Source organism: Phalacrocorax aristotelis, chromosome 4 (genome assembly GCF_949628215.1).
Source record: "Phalacrocorax aristotelis chromosome 4, bGulAri2.1, whole genome shotgun sequence".
NCBI classification, from domain to species: Eukaryota; Metazoa; Chordata; class Aves; order Suliformes; family Phalacrocoracidae; genus Phalacrocorax; species Phalacrocorax aristotelis.
In genome coordinates, this window is record NC_134279.1 from 19,991,456 (window position 1) to 20,013,595 (window position 22,140).

Here is a 22,140-nt window from a genome sequence, read left to right on the forward strand (position 1 = left end):
ACATGGGGACAAATTCAGAACAAAGTGAGGTTGTGTTACACCTATCTCAGGTCAGAATGAACACACCATCACACTCTTGCTACTTTCAAAGATTACAGCAACTCCCAAACCAAAACCAGAGCTGTCATCAATGCAAACACTTTTTCTAAGGATCGAGATAGTACAATGGGCTCTTTCACCAATGTTCCTAGTGCCCTCTGCATAAGACATGCAAACTGGATAATCAGCATAGCAGAGAGTATGGCTGCAATGTGTATGCTGAAGAATTTTACACTTTCATAGAATCATTAAGGTTGGAAAAGACCTCTAGGATCATCAAGTCCAACCGTCAACCCAACACTACCATGTCTCCTAAACCATGCCCTGAAGTGTCACGTCTACATGTTTTTCCTTCCCTAAAATCAGGAACTTCTAAATTTCTAGCTGAGGTCACTGATTTTTGCTCCAACTCTCTTCTGCAGAAGTTGAACTTCTGAACTACTAAACTAGACTCCTCCTCCTGAGAACACACACACAGAAGTTTTCAACACTCCTGCAAGAACAGGTCCAGCACAATTTCAGTCCCAGAAAGCAAAACTTTCTTCTTAATTTTTTCAAAATTTTACACCTCTGATTTTTTCCAAAGCAAATTATCCATTCCTGCCACTCTACAGTACCCCTGCTGTATGCCATCTCAGAAAGACTTTCTTGCAAACTGATTAGGCTAGATTTAATACTATTATTTGTTTTACATGTGGCTATTGAGCCTGCAAGTTTCTCTGTCTACTCCTTTCCCACTGAGTTTTCTACCTTTTGCTTTCAGAGCCTGACTGACATTACTGATCTTTGTCTTAGACCAGCATAGGCAGCCTATAACAGTTTTGCATCAGAGTAGCCCTTCAGCAGTCATCTTGTTAAAAACCTGTTTTATTTTAAAGCTTCTTACAAAGCTTCTGTACACTCAAAGGCCTGCAGAAAATCCTGTTGTAAGAAGTATGGCACACATAATGACTCTTCATTAGCCCCTGCTGCTCTCCAGGTAGCACGTACCTTATGAGTAAGTTCTAATAGGCAGATGAGAAAGGGTTATAGTCCTTACACATTAAAAATTAGGTACATGTCCCTGACTGTAAACAATGTTAAGTTCTAAACTTAAAACATGATGGTAAGTAATTTTAAAATGCAAAATGTTACATTAATGAAGCCTCTTCATAACGTAATTTGTTGACAAGTACTGTTTTTACAAGTGTGTTTAACCTAAGGGAACATATCTTCCATTTTTTTGGTCAGCCAAAAATCACAATGTCAGTCCCTTGAGTACATATTATTTTCAGACATAACAATGGGGAAAATACTGGTATTTACCCTTTTCCCAAAAATGAGTATTTAATTTCTTTGTGGTTTCGATCTGTTTATTTTTGTCTCAGTTTACCAGGCACCGTAAGAACATTTTCATAATTTGAAATAGCTATTTCAAAACTGAGCAGCCTAGTTGCAAAAGAGAAAACAAACTTTCTTCTCTCTCAGTTGCGAAGTATGAATTAAAAAATGCATGGAAGGGCTATCAATTACTAATTCTAAATACCTGGGACAATGTACCTTACTTTCAAGATTACTTCTGGCACCAAGACAGGCACGTATAGAACTCTTCAGGGCACGTAGCAAATTTGCATCGCATAGACCCAAACTTGTGGTCAGGTGAAGGGATGATAAATATCAGTTTATTCTGTTGGTTTCAGTAAGAGTGAAGCATTTATACTACTTAAATGTCTAGCTCATTTATGATACATTCAGGTACTGTTAGATAATCCTTAACCAAGATTTCTGAGTACAATGCTCAAGCCATATATTTTTGAGAATGGAATAACAGAAGAGAGAGAGTAAGAAAGCCAGTAAAGCTGCCTGGATTATAGGTATCCAACTGCTGAAGATTGTCTTCTCAAAGCTCGAGATAAATTTGAATACTAGAAAGGAGAGCTACACTTTGTGTTCTGATCAGCTAGAGAGAATGCAAATGCTAACAGCAGGTACCCATAACAGAATTGTCAACAGGGTTTGTGCCCATGGGGAATTCAGAGCCCTTCACTAAGGTTTCCCTACACTATCTCTAGCTCCCAGCTCCTTGCTTCTACCTGGTAAGGGAATTAAAGCAATGAGATTGATTTTAAACTACTGGCTCCTACAGGGAGAGATGATAGCATCAGCCAAGGAATGCATATAAAAGCAGTGTCTGTAGCGATAGCCCAACACTTTTATATACCCAAAACATTTTTGACTAATCAAGGTAGGTGTCCATTCAGTTACAGAATAGATGTGGTAGAAATTACAGTCACACCAGCACATGGAGTAGGTTCAGCCTATGGAGATCACCTTCTAGCTCCTGGTGCTATTTTCTGAAGTTATGGTGCTGAACAAAACTTCTAGAAGGTCCCCTTCACCATCAAGCTGGTATATTAACTGATTTACTTCCTAATAACTTATAGAGACAACATAGATGTTTCAAGAGTCCTCCACTTGAAACTGAGACAAGAATCATGTAAATACTGCACTTGATATATGTTTTCCTTCAAAAATAACAAATGCCTCTCCTGATCCAAGGTGCCTTGTTCCACCGTTTGGCTCTGAGGCATCTTTCTATAGAGAATTCGTGATTGAGAACAGTCCTCAATTCTCCCCTTTTTCCCTCTGGTCTTTGTCAGCTCCAGCTTGCACATGACTCTTCCTCCAACATATATTGCATACACTGTGTTTCTGGCTAAACGAATAAGCCAATCCACCTCATGGTGGTTAAATTAAGATTAAATCCTGATTCAATCAGGATTGTAAGGGCAGAGATTTGTCATGTCACTCTTGTCATTCAGGACTACTAGACCCCCAAATGCTGCATCACATCCTGAAAAACTTCACATAGAAAAATTCCAGCCTTTATAAAAGGGTAAGAGTATTCATGAGATAAAGGTGTCTATGACAATGTCTCCCCAAATCAGGCCAAGTTTAATATCTTCACTGTATTTTCTTCAAGTTTTACCATACTTAAATACAGGTGTGTTCTGTCATAAGCTTTTGTTTCAACTTTTACAGAAAATGAATGCTAGACTGACACACTAAATTCTTTTATTTAATCTCAGAGAAAAACTACACAGAGTCTTCATAAAGATATGTGTCTCTTACTCTGAAATAGACACTTTCCATATGATACTGTTAACTCTTGTATATTCGAATTCTAGTTTTAGAAAGGGTAAATGCAATAGCTTTTTAACTATGTAATTTAGCAGAAATAGAGCCATGCGTTTTGGTTCATGCACCAATGAAAGTAGAATAACTTAATGGATCCCATTGATAATCTAAAGCCTTGCAGTTTTTGTAGACCTGTGAGATCTATTTAGATGGTTTCTAGCAATGTCTTGGGTCTGGTATAAATTTTCTTCAACAGTCATATTTTTGCCTGATAACAGCATACTGTGTACCAAAATCTCAATAGTATATGAGTTGTTTCAAAGATTTTTGGAAAAAAAAGAAAAAATTTGCCCATTCCTCCTAACCATTTCTGATGTGAAGTGGCAGATGTACATTTTTCTAAATTTCCTACCTGCTTTTAATTGTCCTCCATGGGTCTGCAGGAGCTAAGCAGAAGTGAGCAAGGCCAAGCACAGGACATCAAAATCAGTGGGGGTGGGGGGGGAAAGAAAGCTTCAGCAGTTTTCCCAAAGCTGTATTTGTTTACTTTAGTCGTAATGAGCTCCTAATGGTGTGAACTTCTCAATACATAGTGCATTCATATTCCTTTTACAGTTGCAGAGGATACTGATTAACATTCGGTCAGAGGATAAACTCAGTGAAAGGATACTTATTATGTCATTTACAAGTTGTGGTTAAAATTTCACTACCAAAATTTCACTAATACAGAGCCAACTCCGTGTGTCTTGTTTTTGTCTTTTTAAAGTGGCGTGAATAATAGGAATTAGTTTCAATAATTTTATATGCTACTTAGTTACTTGAATATCAGCATGATTACTATAAGAAAAAGATAATAGTTGCTCTGAAACAAACTGATTGTATTTGCCTCTGTTTGAAGTAATTTTTTAGAAAAAAAAAATTGGAGATATCACCTGCATTTTCAAAAGACTGAATTTTTTTTGAGCACTCATACTTCAGGTTAATGCTATACTACTCTTTGTCTGATGGTAGCAACTAAAAATGTCCACTAAGATGGAACCTAGTATGCTATACTCTGAGCAATGTAAACCTGTAATTAAGGCTAATGTTCTCCAAAAGAGATTACAAAACACCTCAACAAGTCAGACAAAATACAAAAAGGGAGGACTTGTTATGTCATTTTTATTGCTGGAGAAGTGAGATACAATAATATTGCTTTAATGGCCCCTGGTCATGCATAGAATTTGTGGAGATTTCAGAAAGTGAACTGAATTCTTCTGAATGCCAGTGTGGATTTTCAGGTGAACAAGCACACTGCTCCTTAGAAATTACATTAGTTTCTCCTCTGGGCTCACACGGGAATTGTTCTTGAGAGACTGGCTACTGAACCAAACACTTTGCAGTTAAAATCTCAATGACACCTCGGCCAGGATTCAATGGTCTTGAGACACTGCAATGGTTTATTATGCAGCATCATAGTACTAATATCACAGACTAGAAGAGGCTCTGGGAGTCCAATTCCTAGTTCCAAGACAAAACCAACTGCTGATCTCTTTTTTTTTTTTCTTTTTTTTAGAGAGCTTTACCTAGTATCTAATGCTTCTAGAGAAGATCCTTCAACATTCTTAGGGTTGTTTCATAACACATATGACAACTGCACATCACAGCTTCATCTCTTGTAGCATATGGACTCTTGCTTCTTAAAATGAAAGGGGTATGAAAAAGAAGATGAAAAACTTTCAAGGACATCTAACTGTTGCCAGCATATTCATAAGAACCTCTGAAAGGGGAGCTGCTGGGCAGAATGGGTAAGTAAAAGATACTGCTGAATTGGATTATGCCTGACCTTGCTACTGTTTGAATCAATTGTTTTCTGCTGACTAAACAAAAATTTAGTCCTAATTTATTTGGCACTTTGAGGATTTTTTTTTGTTAAAAGAGTGGTAGATAAAATGGCCAAATCAAACTTAGACAACCCAGAGAATGTACTCTTTTCTCCTGCTTCTTTCTTTGTTTGCCGTTGCTGCAGACATCTCCTGTACTTTCCAGACCCTCTTGGTTACTTCACTTGATATGCTCCCAGGTGGCAGTGTGAGCAGGATTTGAAGAGCAGAGAGAGGAAAAAACCATCTGTTGGGGCTCACTAAGTACGAAGAAGATAATGTAGTATTTGCTGATATGAGATATAGGATTTGAGGCCAACAAACAGGCTATCCTATGTGGTGGGATCATCTGTTGTCTGTTCTAAGGAGGGGACATAATATTGAAAGCTGAGAAAAAGAGTCACGGGATATCTACAATGGAAAATATCTTACATTCCAGATCTTCATGTGTAAAAAAACAATGGTAGCTGAGATGGGGAAACATAAATTACTTCTAATTAATTAAGTAATGATAGTAATTAAGTAAAGTGAAAGGCACATTCTGCCCATAAAGCAAATAAAGACAGGAAGAAATGACTTAAGTCTAAAATGCAATAGCATACCTCTCAAATTAGGTTGACAAATTTATCGGCAAAACAACAGATGATGAAATGAGAAGTATTGTGGATGATTAATATGGTTTAGGATATTAATTTTGAGGTATTATTTTGTCATATCTCCTTTGCATTAGTATCATGATGCAAAATGAAATTCATATTATTTATTACAGAGAATTCTAAAAATCAGCCCTATTTAGTAGCACACAATGTTATGTCTTGGAAGGACTAAATCCACTAAAATATGCTGGGAAAGTCTAAGACTGGCCAAATTATGGCACAACCTTTCAGCATTCTGAATAGAAGCAAGAGAGCAGGCCAGTGGGGCAATTAACTATGTGGAACAGCATAATCAGGTGAAAAACATGTCTTCTGTATGAAACAAAATGTGCATGACTGCAGGCTCAAAGCTGGAGTCCATTAAATAATATTGTGTTTGTCTGGACATGTTAATAAAAACTTTTTTTAAGGTAAAATCATGTAGTTATCCAGCTAGCTTCTGTAGGAAATTGGAAGTCACAGGACTCATCTCAGTATTTTCATGTAGCTAGCTATTTCTGGGGAACGAAACCAACTGGTTAAATAAACAAAATTTCAGAGCAATTAAGGACACAGAAGAGTACAAAGCATACAAATCAAGGTTGTCTCTCTTTGCTGAAAAGTTTACTTGAGAGTGTGATGAGGAGGCATGAAGAAACACATACTTGGGATTCAAGAGAGGGAAAACACCTACCCACATAAGAATTTAGCCAAGATTCTAATTCCACCAAAAGTAGAATTTTACCAGTTCTACTTTTGCAAAAAGTATCATGAGACATAAGTGCTCTGGTGAATTGTGTTATGTTGCAGTAGAAACAATTACTTTCATTGCAGCCTAGGCTTTATGAGTTTAGTTGGAAATTGCCTGATAGCATAGACAAGAAAACTGACTGTTAATATCTGTATGGGGAATGTCTTTTTAATATGCATCTGTATTTATTTTTTTATAACTAACAGAATTAATTTGAAATAACAGTTATTTCCATAGCTGTTTTTATTTAAATCAGTACATACAAATGGCACTATGAGGGCTTTTCCTTCGCCCTCCACCTTCCCACCCCCCCCGCAGGAGATCTGTTAGAAACCACTGGGGTTGTGTGATTGTAGGCAATCCAACAAAATCCCATGTTTCGTCCAAAAGGATTTTCTTAATCACCTGAAGTGAAACTTCTAGATTGTATTTAGGGAGGGAGCTTTGTTTTCTTCAAAAAAAGAAGTGTGAATACACTTCCACGTGAACCTGCTTTCATTTGAAAGTAAGTTGCCATTATGACATTCTCCTCTTTCCTCCAGCAAAAAAGCTGTGCATAAACCTTTCCTGAAGCAACTTCATTCAGGAGAACATTATTTCTTGGCTCAGGAAACTACCAGTGAATGTTGGGAAAGAACGGTGATTCACAAGAAGGGTGTGCTGGATAGTGATATGATAGCAAAATGACTACATGGCATGGAAACCAAGCTTATTATCATAAAAATCCTCTATACCAAAGGCGTAGTTCCATTTCAGGGCATAGATCACTAATCCCTAGCTCACTACTTTGATGAGGACAGATTAAACACCAAGGCTGTAGAAGAGTAGATTGCATCAGTTAAGCTCCTGCCAGCTGAGCACAGCATCAAAGTAGTCTGCAAGGAAGCTAGAAATTGAAGGGGTTTATGCAGCTGTTTCTTTAAAAAAAAAAAATGCATTATGATGATGCTGCATTAAGCCTTTGTCAAATATAAAACTTTTTTACCAGAAAAAAAAAACCACCAATAGTGCAAACCTTACACCATGAAGTTCAACCTGTAAGAATAAATATTTCAAGCTTTACTGAATGTAACAATGCAGAGGTAGTGGGCATGCCTGCAAGTACTGAGGCCACAGGTTTGACTTAGTCTATGCTATGATAAACATAGTATTTCTGTCTGCTATCCGTGACATACGTGCAGAAAGGCAAGTAGTAGAAAAAGAGGTGGAGTTGTCAGTGATCCATCATCTTGCAGCCTGAGTAGGGGAGAAGCACACAGTTGCTCTCAGCGTGTCATTAATTTTAGGCTGTAGGGCTTTTCTGGACAGGTGTTTTAATTGGAATATTCTCCAGCAGGACCAACAATTTCTGCAGTTACTCCAGCAGCTGTTTCTGGATGTTCCTGTGTTTCTCAGTACTGTCTTCTGACAATTTTCTACGCCTCTGCCCTTTTTCATAGAGGCTTCTCTCTTCTTTCTGGTGTCTGATCACTCTTCAGGATACGATAATTGAATTGATCTTACTCTACAGGCATGGATGGTGAGCAAAGCATGTCAGAAAAGGAATATTAATCTTTTTATAGAAACTTGTCTGTTGTTCTGAAAAGGAAAATGGTCCTCTTTATGGAAGAGACTTTGTTACCTTCACTCAGGAACTAGAGAAGAGGATATATTAATATTACATCAATTTCTCCTTGGCAACAATGACAAAAGTTGTATTTTTCATCAGCTTTGGAATCTCTGGTCTGTAGTCTTCCCCTTTGTTCCTACCACCATCTGGAAAGCTTGGAGGGAGAACACATCTTCATTCAGCTTTGGAAAAAAGGCCTGATTCAGGCTTAGGCTGTTGAGTTAGCTGAAGGGCTGGAGATGTTAGAGCAAGGACAGAACAAGGCAAGTCTGCAGCATTACCCTAATATTAAAGGAAAGCTGCAACTTAGAGGTGCGTCTCCGACAGGCAACTTTTTCAGGAAGGGAATAGAGTAACACTCCCCTGGATTGCTTTTGCTTTTCTTGGGAGTTTCTCACATAATGAGCATATGTACCCTGTCACAGCCTATCTCACTTCCCAAGATGATATAATTAAAAACTTGTTATGCAGTAATTCCTAGAAATGCCCACTGAAGTTATCCCTAAATTCCATGCACACCCCTCTTTTCTTTCTCTTTAGGACTTTGATAAATTTTAACTCTTATACTCAAGAGTTATATGGTTGGTGTCTGTCTTAAAAATAACTTTGAGAGGGAATAAGGGGAGTGAATGTGCCTGGAGCTTTTTTGGAGGCTTTCATTTGCCCAGTAACCTTGGTAGGCTTACAGTACAGTAGAATAAATCTAGTTTACAACTGGCTGATGATTACAAAGGTGTAACAAAATCTTGCATATGAAACTTCATACAAATGTAAATATGAATTAGCTAATGAAAGCATGGAAACTGTGTCCCAGTTATAGACCTAAAGGTGATTGTCTTAAAAAAACAAACAAACAAACCAGTGCTTAATGTATTGATGACGGAAAGGGAGACAGGAGAGAAGGAGAGAACAGTGGAAACTGAAAAGGCTGCACTCCCAATGGTGTTGTGTTGTCCTTCACAGAACTGCATATCCTGGACACCAGAAGTCGAGGGTTGTCTGCACTGAGTTTTATTCCTTCAGTAAGTAAATAGGCCTAACACTTTGAAGTGGCACAGAGTTTCATTGAATCAGCTGGGTAAGGAACAGGCATTATAACACCTTTCAGAGAAAAGAAAGGAAATTAACAACCAAGATTGGGTCTATTTTATCTAATTTTCATGAATGAGTGAATGAATTATATGTACCTGTGGCATTTCCATGATCTTTTTAAAAGTAGATTTTTGTACAATTAGAATGCGAAGAAAATATGAAGATAAAGTAAATGCATGTGTAACTCTGCAAATGTACCTGGCAATACATTTTAGTGAAATGACTAAACCACTTCTTTTTTTCTGAAAGACATAGAAAATTAAAAAATACAAAATTTTCCTCAGGTCCCCTGATGTGAGGGAGGGAATCCTCTAATCACATCCTTTGAACTTGCTGGAGGACCTTACATTCGGAATAATGAGTCAGCTAACATGTAATTTAATATAAGCTTATAGTTTCAAATCATATGGTAAACTGTTGTAGAAACTTTTAAGAGAATGAAAAATTTTGCTTGTACTCATGGCTGTTGGAATCAGTGGAGCAAGACACTGGGTGAAAGGTACATCTCCCCCTTTATTTACTTTGTTCTCATTTTTATGTTAATATAACTGTTTATATTAGAGATTAATGTCAGGAATAAAACTCTTATTCAGCAACCTCCTTAATCTTCTGCAACACCACTTAAAGGGCATCACACAGCCCACAGGCTAGCACTGGACAGGAGCTCACCCAGGGCATGCAGAAGCACCCTTATGTATGTTAAGGATTATTAACTTTTTGTGAGCCTGTAGATTAGTATCTTCTTTGACTGCTTCCCCGTCAAGTTCCCAAGGACCAGCTGCTCTATTCTAACTTTTTGTTTATGGCATCTTTTCTTCTAGCGTATTGAGGTAACTCATAGCAAAGTGGCCGACAAACAGAGGTTCAATTACCCAAAGTCATTTTGGTAATGGAAGGCTGATCTGATTTCTGGAAAACAGACTGGGAATCTTGGTTCCTAAATTTCTGGTAATGTTGTAACTACCTCTTTGAGCTGATCTCTAGAAATTGTTCTGAAACTTCTAACATTATCAGAATATTCTTAGTTAGCTTTTGTGCAGTAGTTTCTAAGACAGCATTTTATATAAATAATCTCTGTTGAAAATAAATGAGAAGATAGTTCAGATACAAAAGCATCATCCAGTTCAAATTGTTATTGATCACTAAAGATTTAAAGGAAAAAAACTTTAGAAAACTGTTACAGAGTGCACAATAATATATTCTCAGTGGATGGAATCCACTCAGCTTTTTATCTTACAGTAGATGATTCCACCATGATTTACTATTTTCAACGTAGCTGCACCTTTTTTTTCTCTTTTAACAGGCACAACAGAGATGTTAATGGCTATATGTTACATCTGGTTTTAGATACTAAGCCCTATTGGGACGGATGTTGTCTTTTTGTACCTTCACAACTACATCATTCACCGTGTATAAATATGAGGAATAGCATAGAAGTATTAATTTAAGTGATGATAAAGTGACAGCATAAATGCCAGATGAATAAACTTGCACATACCTTTAAAAGGGGTAGTGGTGCATCTGTATTTAGAAATGTTCACTGGCTTTGGAAGCAAACAGAATCACTTCCAGAAGACATAAGACTTCTGTTAAGTTATCATGAAGGATAAAGGATAGGTAAGTTATCATAGGTAAGTTATAACAGAGGCAACATTACTATGACCAAAGGGCAAAATAAGCATGCGTACTGAGATAGTCACACAATCCTGTGTCTGCACCTTGCTACATGAGTAATGGCTTTTTATGTTCTTTAAGAGCAGTAGCAGAAATACTATACTCAAAACACTGGCTGTATCTGTATTTGAAATGCCCAACATAAATAGGAACTTACTTGCTCGTGTTGCATTTGATTCTTTTACAGGCCTAGAAGAGCAAATAACCTTGACTCACATGTGCTGCAGGCAATCATTGTGCAAGAACTAGCATGCAGTAACTTGTACCTGCTCAAGACAGTGGCTTGTGACCTGCTCTGTCATTATCATATGTCTTCAGCACCATCTGAGAAGTGCCAGGACCTGCTTTTTTATTAAAGAACATGGGCAGGAGGCTGAAAATGAAGGGACAAAGGCTCAGGGAGTTACACTCTGGTGTGGAGAGATGGAATATGATGCAGGAGATGGTAGAAGTATAGACCAGAAAGAAGGAGGTGTAAAAGTGGGAGCACTATAATAAGGTGTAATTTTGAAAGGCCTGTGACAAGTAGGTCCATGCAGTAGACTAGATCACAGAACTAGCAGACACCTGAAGCCAGCCAACAAGTGGAGATACTATCATCTCCTAAGAGTAATCTTTTATCTTTTACCCCAGTCTCCCAACAGAATACAGAGAGAAGAATGCTAAGGAATGAGACAAACACAAGAAACAAATCTTATAACAAGTGACTCTCTCAATACCTGAGAGAGATTTGAGTGTGTGACTTAGCGATGCTATATTCTTCACCTGCCCCATAAACTGCCACCGTCTGCTCTAATCCTCCCAACTTTCCATAGGCTACATTGGTGGGGTTTGAGTTCCAAATTTTTCTCCATAATCAGGAGGGCTATATTTTTCCTGCTTTTAATAAAAGCAAAGATTCTGATGTAATGACTGTAGCACTTTGCATCATGTTGTATGAAGCTATTGGGTAATAATTAACTCAGTTTTGAGCTGATTAATTGTTTCTATGACTTCTGCAGAACAGCAGCTGGTAAGCCAATTGAAAAGATGAGCTATAGTTTCAAGTATGAGCAATTGCATATTTAGAACTGAGGAAGCTAAAGAATCTTTGATCAAAATTCATTGCAAAAAAAAAAAATCCTCCCTGTCCTAAGCAACAACTTCACTGCATTAACTAGCAAGAAGGCCATTCAGACAATTCCTGTTTGGCTTTTCCCCTGCTACCTGCATATTTAGTCAGGCTTTGCACAGGGACCTGTCCATCCACAGCACAGCACCTTGCCAGGGAAGGCCAGGTGGATTGGGTCTGTGGAAGCATTGGGCAGGCACCATGGTGACACGGCTATATGCAGGGTTTCTGCCTTGGAGTCCTGCTGCAGCCCTTGCATGGGCGAGGGCCCACAGCTGGAGCACTGGTTTTTCTCCATGGCAAGGTACCATGCAGACAGCTCTCTGCTCTGCTTGATGCCATGGGACAATCAAGTGTTTGAAAGCAGGAGAATCCCAACTCAGGCTGCTAGGTCCCTCAGCAATAGGCCCCACTGCTCAGGAAAGGAGCCTACCTGGAGGAAGAGGACTCGCTTGCCAGTGCAGAGCTGCGTGCAAGCCTGGGGGGTACCATATGCTAACGGCTTTTGGGTTATAATGAGGTCACCTGGCCACAGTGCATAATGGAAATGCAACTAATACAGAATCATCCAGAAAGCCTATTAGGGAGCTCTGAAGAGTGCTCCAGAGACTGGACACTTGTAAGGGTTTTTCTCCTGCATTAAACACCCTTGAGGGTCAGGGGTATGGCCTCGCATGTTGTGAAAGGTCAGCTAGGCACAGGCATTAAGTCCAGGCAAGAGGGGAAGTCTGCTAGAATTTGCTATGCCAGGAAAAAACTGTGAAAAACACAAATGTGAAAAAATGCAGACCTATTTACTATGTAATGCTGGTATAAGTGAACAACAAAGAGTGGAAAAAACAAAGCACAAAATTATAGGGTGCTACTGATCTCAGCTAAAATACTGGAAATGTTTCCAAGCCTTAAATCTGTTGTATTACCTAGCTTTCTTGTTGGGCTGTAAAATAACATTTAAAGGTTTGCTGAAATTTCCTAAAATGTAATGTTTTTTAAGTGACACTTACCTGACTCTCCAGCCTGCTCATTGCTCCAGCGGCGTTACGTGTTGGCTGCGCCATCCTCAGCATCCTGCCTGCTGGGACATTACTCAGAACAGAAGCACAGAATCTGGATCAAGAAAGTACATTGTGTGACCTAGACATGAAAAAGATAAGTATGTATAATGTTGCAATACAGTTCTGAGTGGTTCTCAGCCCATCTATTCAGAGCATTCAAAGCAGGAAGTTGCTGAAATTTCGCAAGTTACTTTTGCAAGTCCCCTTTAAGTCTTCTAAATTAATGGAAAAAACAAGACACAGACTTTTTAAAAGGCTTATTTTTGTCTAGATAATAAAGACCCATTTTTGAATATTGCAATGTAGGGGGGAGTGTCCCATGGAAAATGTATATTGTCATCAAAGAATAATTTTTTGTGACTTCTGATAACAATCAGAAGAGAGGTTGTAGTCCGGGTGGCTAGAATTAAAGTAATTAACATCAGTATGATTCTGTTTTTCAAAAAGGGCTGGAAGAGTTCCACAAATTACTACAACACAGCATGGCAATTACTTTTAATAGTTGCCTTTTACATAGACACAGTACAGTCCAGCTATGTGATTTTACTTTTTGTTCTCCCCTGGTTTATAAAATAAATTAGAGGAGAAAAAAATGAGGCAAACCATATGGAACCAAGGTTGGCTCAGCAGCAATCCACTACACCATCTCCATTTAAGCAGTGTTTTCATAGTAAGGATCATGGCAACTGTCTAACCAGCTCATTCCCCTTTCTATTACCTTTTTACAGATGACACAATAAAACGTAATCGGAATGTTTCCCTTCTCTTTTAGAAACTTTTTTTGCCCTAGATTCACTTTCAAATCTTGCAAGTGTTGGGGTTGGAGAAACAAGCAAATTTTTCTTCAAATGGGTTTTGTATTCATAGAAAGATCTTGAAGAGATACAACAGAAAATGATGAAGCCATGTTGACAGAACAGTTTATGTGGACATTAATATTAGTATTTTTTAGAAAAGGAGCCCCAACGCAATCTGCAAGAAAATAAGTTTGCGAAGGAGGCTGCCTACAGAAGTTGTGGAAGCTCCAACCTCAGAGGTATTATAAAAATCAACAAAGCCTGCGGTGACCTGCTCTAATGTTAAAGTTAGCTCTGCTTTAGGTGGGAGGCTGGAAGAGGTGACCTGTAGATGCCTCTTCCAATGTAAACTATTCAATGAAATTAGGCCTTGAATTAAAAAATGTGATGGAGGAGGGAGGCAGAAATATACAAACACACACAATGTGTGATTGCATAATCATTGCTTTCTTAGAAAATTAAATTAAACATTGATGATTTCAAAGATATGGACGGGCTGGGAACACAGTCCTATTTCCATATATGTAAAGGGGCTATTGCCAACAGTTTTATTAGGGCCTTCTGCAGCTGGGTCTTGAACAATGAGACTTAGTTTCAGTTGCTTGTAGTTTGGTCAAGCTGAAATTGTTAGAGCTGGAATTTCCTACACTGAATTACTTAATCGGGCTAGTGATTTTCTTCTAAGTCCCATTAAGAGTAGTTCAGTAATTTCCAGAAATAAATTAAAGGAAATATGCATGTAAAGAAAATGGTTATAACCATTTGATTAAACCTGCATTTTTTAGTAATGTCTTCAAGTCTGGCAGCCTAGAAAACCTGCATAAACTTGGCCAAATCAGGAGTGTCTTAGTTTACATAATTGCAGAAGAGATTTGTTGGCATTGTGTCGTTGGTCTCCAGCAGTCTCTTCAAAATGAACATACTCCGTCTCAGAGCTTCAGAGGCAAGCAGAACTCTTTGTATTAAAAAAAAAAAAAAAGGCTTCCTACAGGAACAATGTGGTGAAGGCTGAGGAACAGAAATCAGTGATGATGCTGGTGCAAAGCAGTGGACATTGAGTAGTATGACTGAATGGAGAGCACAGCAAAGAGTTAAGAGAGAGTGGAGGTGAAAGGAAGGAGGAAAGGTTGAGTGTAGCAGCAGTGGAGGATTTATGAACACTAAAGCATATTCTTCTCAAGAACTTGAAACTCAATCCCGTGCTCACTGCCTTCCTGTGAATCCATAATTCTAAAAAAGTATTAAATCTTTAATCACAGTATGATGTAATTATTTCCTTTTTCTCTCACAGGATTTATGAACAAAATGGATTCTGTTCACCAAAGGGACCAAGCTCCTGAAAAAAAAATGTGTAAATGTCCTTATTTGAAAAAGGAAGATATGCAGAAAAGGAAGCAGAAGATCAGAGAAAGAAATGCATGGGTTCAATGACAAAGGCAGCTGAATGGAGCCCTGAGGAAGGGAGTCCTGCGCCTGCCTTCATCTCACCATCTTCCAGTGATTTGAGCAAGGTCCTTAACCCATATTTTTCACAAGCAACAATCATTTTCTGAGTTCTCTCCTACAAGAAATCTTGACTTTAGGTTGCTTTGTCTGTATGCTCTAAGGATGAGATGCTTCATGCTCCCCAAGCATGTATTTCTAGTCGTTATAGTCAGCTAGCTCAGATGCCGGTTTCTCCAGTGTAGATGCTACAGTTTGAAGAAATGAGTGCCCTCTACAGAGCTTAGCTCAAACAATCATTGAGTTCTCACAGCTGCAAAAGAACACACTGGGGGCTATGTGTGAACACAGACAATCCTAGAGAATGCTAAACAATCTCTCTCAAAAAAAACCCCACCCACAACCATTCTTCAGATATCACATACTGGACCCAAAATCATTAGGTTCTTCCAATCTTTTTCCATTTGTAAAGTAAAATTCCCATTTTCTTATCCTTCATAACTTTTAAGAAAAATGAACTAGTTCATCTCCCAGAAGCAATTGGATACTATACTGATAAATACCATAAAGGGAGGGCAAAAAATGATAAAATTAATTATTCTGGATTTACAACACGGTGCAAGGAATGTGCAGCAAATCAGCATGGAGCCATACAAAAGAAGTATACATGAAATACAAAGTATCTGCTTTTCCAGCTTTTCCTGTTTTTTTAATATATATATATATGTATAATGTATATATGTATACATACATACATACATATATGTATATATATGAAATATAGATATGTATTCTAGCCAGCGTAAAATCACATTTCTTGTGCCCGTGTAACTAATTACTATAAGATAAAGTGTAACTAAGGCCGTAGACCTTTTTTTTTGTTAAATAAAAAATATTTAATATCAAATAAGTGAAAGAAAGTAGTGAGGCACCATGTAAACCCCAGTCTGATGACTTTTGCTGTCACCAGCATCCCATGTTGGTCATCGTAGGGCAGGTTTACACTTGGAATCCTCAGGCTGAGAACAGAGACCAGTGCAATCCCAGGTGGGCTCCCGGTGCCACCCTCCACCCCAACCCCTCTGCTGCCCAACAGTGATCTCTGCTGCACGTGTACTACTTGAGTACAACTAATCATGTTAACTCTATTATCAGAACTAATCTAGCCTCAGGAATGTGAAACACTGTTTGATCTATTTATCCTGCCAAGAAGCAGCATAAATAAAAACTGCCTAGCAATATACCATTACCAAAGTACACTAGCAGCAAAACAAACCATACTTTTTGTTTTCATGCCAGAGACTACAGCAGATAAGCCTGCATGAGTTACTGTGACTCCCATTCCCGTGTTCTCAAAAGCACACTACACGCACTCAGTTTTAACAGATATGCAGATGTCTGTTATTTTAAAATACTTTGACACAGCCTAATATGACATTCAAAGTGAGGCCACATGACTAAGGAGAGAGCCAGTATGGCTTATACAAACAGATAAAATTAGTTATTTTTGAACAAGTGTGCTTATGTTGATTCCTTTTACTCTTAGAAGCAGGTTGGTGGCAGTAACCAGCTGCAGCTTTCAGATGTCAGGCACATAGATTTCCATGTTCCTGCAATACCACTCCTCAGTCCTGGAAAGGTAGGTAAGGTTCCTACTTCCTCTTGCAGGAAGGCAGAGTGACACTTTGTCACTTGCTGGAGATACATGTAGGCACCACTGGTACAAGTGCCATAATTCTTAATTAGCCAATGTATCATCAAAACAGGCCACAGAGTTCATGTCTAATTTTCCATCATGTTGTTTACAGAATTAGTATCATGTAAGTAATAGTTAACAACATATTAAGAGTTAATACTATATCTAAGATACATGGAGTGAAACCTTGTCAATATTGTTATTCCTTTACATAAAATGGGTCTTCTCCTGCACGAGTTGTTCACAAGACCATTAGCTCAACAACTCTATTGTCATATTTTTTATCTGCACAAACAGGATCTGTGGCAGACGGTGACTGGCCATCACCAACCAGCTCAAGTCCTTTCTCCAGCAGAGGCAATAACTTCTCCACACTGTCCTTATTTATAGCTTAAACTCTAGGGGACAAAATTACTAAGCACTTGACATTCACGGCAGTCTGAAGCCAGGGAAAGGTGCAGTGGGAGCCATTTTTGACTAGCAGTTTAGAATACGATGATCCCTCTACTCAAAAATAAATTACAACCAGTAAATTTGCTTCACTTGTATTTTCATTTACAAAAAGACACCCTAAAACATTTGATAAATTCTAGTCAGGGGTGGGCTGGTTTAGCAGCTTTGGTATAAGATTTTTTTTTTAACTCTCATGGGGTCAACCCTTCTAGTCTACAGGTATTTTTATAAAGCAGGCTTTTAAAACCAGTTCCGGAGCGGGTGAAAAAATCAGCCATTTCTTAGTAAAGAATTTTTAAGCATTGGCACTAGATTTAATTGATAAACTATTAAACTGTTAAGTTGTAATTTATAGCAGCTATACTGGCAACAATGTCTGAGTGATCACCCTATGCTGCCACTAAAGACATACCTCATCTGTTACAGCATGAAATACTGTGAGATGGTTTGTAATGATGCATGTATCTTGTTACCTGCTGATAATAACCTATCAGCAAGGACAACAGTTTAATTATATAGTACATCTCCTGCTGGCTTCCAAATATTTCTGCTGCTCTTCACTGATTTCTTAGCTAAAAAAGAACCCTTCTTCTTATTTTACACTAGTACATTAATTTCTGAATGAAAGACGGCAAGCTTTTAGTAGCTGCTGAGGTGTCTGAATTCTTTTTCTTGTCATGATGATACAAAATCCTTTATATAAAAATTCCTTCAGGTTCATTCTGAGCATGGGATCATAGCACCTGTTTTGGGAACAGCACTGGCCCAGCAAGAGCAGAGGAGCCTTCAGTATGCAGGAACCTCTGAGGCAGGTACCAGTGGTAAGGTTCAGTGTTTGGCACAGAGGCAGTGAGAAGGTAAGTTGATCTGCGATTAATCATATGGAATGGGAAGTTGTTTTGTCTGTGAAAGAACGATCTGTGTGTCTGGGTACCTGCGACCTCCAACATAGTCCTATCGCTTTGAACTCCTGCTCAAAAAGGAGTTTTGAGCATATATTCCCATAAGGACCTATTAATAGTGCTTCCTACTAGAGTTTGGTCTTTGCAGAGACAAATATATCAGCTTGTTTGTTAATATGTCAGCATATATTCCTGGAGTGAACTCCTGTCCTATCAAAACCTATAAAACAGGAATCAGAAATCTGGGTTGAGTGAGAAGAATGTCTTTAAATTTGTGAACTACTTATAAAAAAAACCAACAAGATGTTGCTTCATACATATTTTTCTGAGTAATAAGTAGCCAGTAATAAATAACTGATAGTAGGGATTTCTCTCCTCCATTTCTGAGCAATTACTTTTTAAATACTTTTGAAAATTAGGAACATTTTAACACATGTGCACAGCAAATGGATATGTTTGAGATGTTCTTGCTTTGCCTAACACACTATGATTTGTTGTAAAGAATTGGAAATGTATTATAATAATAAAAATTAGCAGTGCATTACAGTCCTGTAGTTAAAACAGCCTTTAAAGTCACTATCTTCCATCATGAGTTTTTAAGTGCACAGAAAGACCTCAAGAAAAACATGAATGCAAGATTACTTAGCTCTCCCAGGTTTTTTCTCCTGCTGATGGTGCAGTGATGAAATAGAGGATATAGCAACAAGACTGTGTCATGTAAAAAACAAGAAGAATAAAATATGTATTTCTGTGCAGACTAACAAGTTTTTTCCAACAGCTGAGGTTAGGCTGTTGTGCTTTACTGAGCCCTGCGAGCAATAACACTGTGCTGGCCTGCAAAACAGTGATCTACTTAACACCACAAAACATGTTATTCTGATGAAAAAACATATCTCACAGAGGGGCTATTCCAGACTGTCCTTCTCCCTGCTGTGCTGGCTGCAGTAGGCTGAACTCCCTGAGCACAGAAGAGGTAAACATTTGGCTGAGAGAACCCTGCAGCTGACATTGAAAGGTTCATGTCAAACATTACTGCCCATGGCCTAGAAGAGACTGCAAGCCGAAGTGAGAAGTAACTTTTCACTCTTCAGAAAAAATCTAGCATTATTTTATCCATACTATCCAGTGACTCCACACCAGCCTGTACCTCTGTCCCCTGTGATCCCTCTCTATTTTCAGTGAAGATCTAGGAAGCCTCAGAATGGATCTGACCATAATATTCTTTTTCCCAGAGAATTTGAACATTATTCAAGACATCAGGGTATGATGTTACACTCTAAAGAGCTGGCAAAGCTGGCTGTTATTGTTTGAGTTCGCAGAGCTAAAGTGATTGTGACAGGCTATAAAGCCATACTACATGTTCTTAGAGTTCAGAACAGTCCAGTAGGCTCCCAAAGAATGAATTGGATACCTCTATTGACCTATAAAGATAATTTGTTTATCCAAATTTCCTCTATAATTATCTGCTTCCAATATAAAATAACCAAGCGATACCTTTCCATTTATCTAGTACATGTCAAATAAATTGGTAACTGTAAATAGAAATAAACACATTCATAACGGGCAAAGGAAGTGCTGTGCTGTTGACTATTTGGGAAGTATAGAAAAACATATTGTGACAATTATAATCAGGAATTTGTTCTGTAATATTCAACTCTTTTAAAAGTAAGGAACACAAAAATACCTGCTGTACCTGCTGCATACAGACAGAATCACAAGGTATTTGTTGTGCACAACAAGGTGAATTTCCTATTACTGGCTTTTAGGAGGTAGTTTTGCTGTTTTTAACAACACAATCCTTCACAAGTTTCTGCCCCACACATCTTTTTCCTCCTACCTTTTGGTTTCATTAGGTAAAAAAAGGTACTTTTAACAGCAGACTTATAAATGCATTTGCTTACTCAGGTTTACTCTCAGCTAATACCTCCCTATTATACTGCTGTCAGCTATGATATCTCTGTATCACTGGTTGCAGTAGGATTCCACTTGAATGCAGATTTTCAGTTCCCTGCCTGCATTTAATGCTCTTTCAAGTGTATATACTAAGATGGTAAATAACTTTTCTCTCAGTTTTTTATCTCTGTCCTTGCTATGTTAACTAGGCTCACAGTAGTACCTTTGTTTTCTCCTAATTTTTGCTGTGTGAATTTGTTAGAAAGCAAAGACACATTTTCACTAGCTAGCACCAATTCTCCATACTTGCTGATGTCTCTCACACAGCAGAACCAGAGAAACAGGTGCCAGGTACAAGGTTAAATACAATTCTTAAACTCTGTCTTTTATATTTATACCAAATCTTATGAGACAATTTTAAAAAACATTTAATAATTGGAAGCTAAGCAGTATGGGTTCCCTCATCTTTTTAGTACAAGAAAGAAAGAAAGAAAAGCAAGAGGATCTTAAAAGTGTAAAATACTTACAAGTCTCGGAAAAGCTGTGGAGCAAGTTGGCACAGAAGAAGTTAGGATAAAGTTTGCACTAGTGACAGCAGCAAATGCTCCACCCCCTCCTCCGTTCTGTTTTACTTTCAGTTGTTATATAATAATGTAGGACTATGTTTGTACCTAATACAATATAGGAATTACTCCCGACATGAATAGCAGATAGTAGGGATTTCCCACCGCCATTTCTGAGCAATTTTCAAACTTGGAAACCCTCCCCTCCCCCCCTGAAAACACGGGGAAAGACATATGCCTGTGATTCAGAAGGCAGGCAAGTAGCTGACAAACATGAAAGGCAGCTGCTTGCTGTCCCAAGCAGCGACATTTATGCATACTACCTCTTATACTTCAATAAAAAGAGGAAAGTGCACAGTTTGTGCCCTTGTCTCTGCACAGTCCCTTTCCCCTTTGCAACTTAAGTGATTCCTCCCAACCAGAGCTCAAAGAGTTCCTTACCTTGGAAGCAAACACTGTAGCTTTATGCTGTAACTCCTCCTCTTCTCTGCAGCCTGAAGAGTATTTTACTGGGGCAGCCACCACAGGAGGGAAAAGAGAAGTTGCCTCTCAGGGCAACACCAAGAAAGGAAGGGACTGGAAGGAGAGAAAAGAGTTTCTCCAAAAGGTACAGCATCTGGCTTGCTGTGGGACAACAGCACAGAGAGGTGTTGTAGGCCCAGGTGACATCAGAAGAAGATCCTTAAAATACTCTGCAAATTGCACTGAACTCAAAAGTTGCTGATTTTAGCTGTTAAGATTGGTGCCTAGGATTTAGTGCCTTTGATAATCACAGGGCATGGCAGCTGTAATCCTAAAGTCCTGCTTAAATGCCGCATGATGAAAAACTTTTCTACCTTGAGCTGAACTTTAATGTCCTGAAATGAGGCTCAGGAGCAACCGGGAAGTACTCTCAGGTTTCCAGGAACCATCGCTTGCCTATGCAAGGGTGATACACTCCAGAGGCAACAGTGAAAATGGTACTTCCTCACTGTGCAATCTTCTTTTTGATCTCTTCTGCATTATTCTGAGTGCTGGTTGTTATCTTCTGCATGTCACACTCTGTGAGGTGGTAAAAATACTCTGCAGCTAAATGAGAAGGTTTTAGAAATGGCTCTGTCTCCTTGCTGAAAAAGAGGTGAATTTCTAGAGCTAGGCATTTTCTTCCCGTTTCTCAGTTATTTCCTGAAAAATAACATTTTTTCAGGAACACTATTTATAAAACCTGGTGAACAATACCAGTTAGTTTCCTGTGCTGGGATAGTTCAGCTGGGGGCTGAACTACTGGAAAGCGGCTCTGTTGAGAAGGACCTGGGAGTGCTGGTGGACAACAAGCTGACCCTGAGCCAGCCCTGTGCCCTTGTGGCCAAGAAGGCCAACGGTATCCTGGGATGCATTAAAAGGAGTGTGGCCAGCAGGTCGAGGGAGGTTATCCTCCCCCTCTGCTCTGCCCTAGTGAGGCCACATTT

At 38.6% G+C, this 22,140-nt stretch overlaps 1 protein-coding gene across 4 annotated transcripts in view; it reads right to left on the reverse strand.

Annotated features, from left to right (window-relative positions):
- Window positions 1-21,806, reverse strand: part of IL15 (interleukin 15) — a 36,936-nt gene extending 15,130 nt beyond the window's left edge. Inside the window, exons 1-2 of one of the 4 annotated variants that reach the window (XM_075090509.1) lie at window positions 21,134-21,806; window positions 12,895-12,997 (exon numbers count right to left, since the gene is read on the reverse strand). In XM_075090509.1, the coding sequence (XP_074946610.1) occupies window positions 12,895-12,957 (63 nt within the window). In that variant the 5' untranslated portion in view covers window positions 12,958-12,997; window positions 21,134-21,806. Of the gene's footprint in view, window positions 1-12,894; window positions 13,025-20,656; window positions 20,903-21,133 lie in introns of those variants that run through there. The other 3 variants (XM_075090510.1, XM_075090507.1, XM_075090508.1) reach the window with 3 other exon arrangements.
- Between the last annotated feature and the right edge of the window lie 334 nt (window positions 21,807-22,140).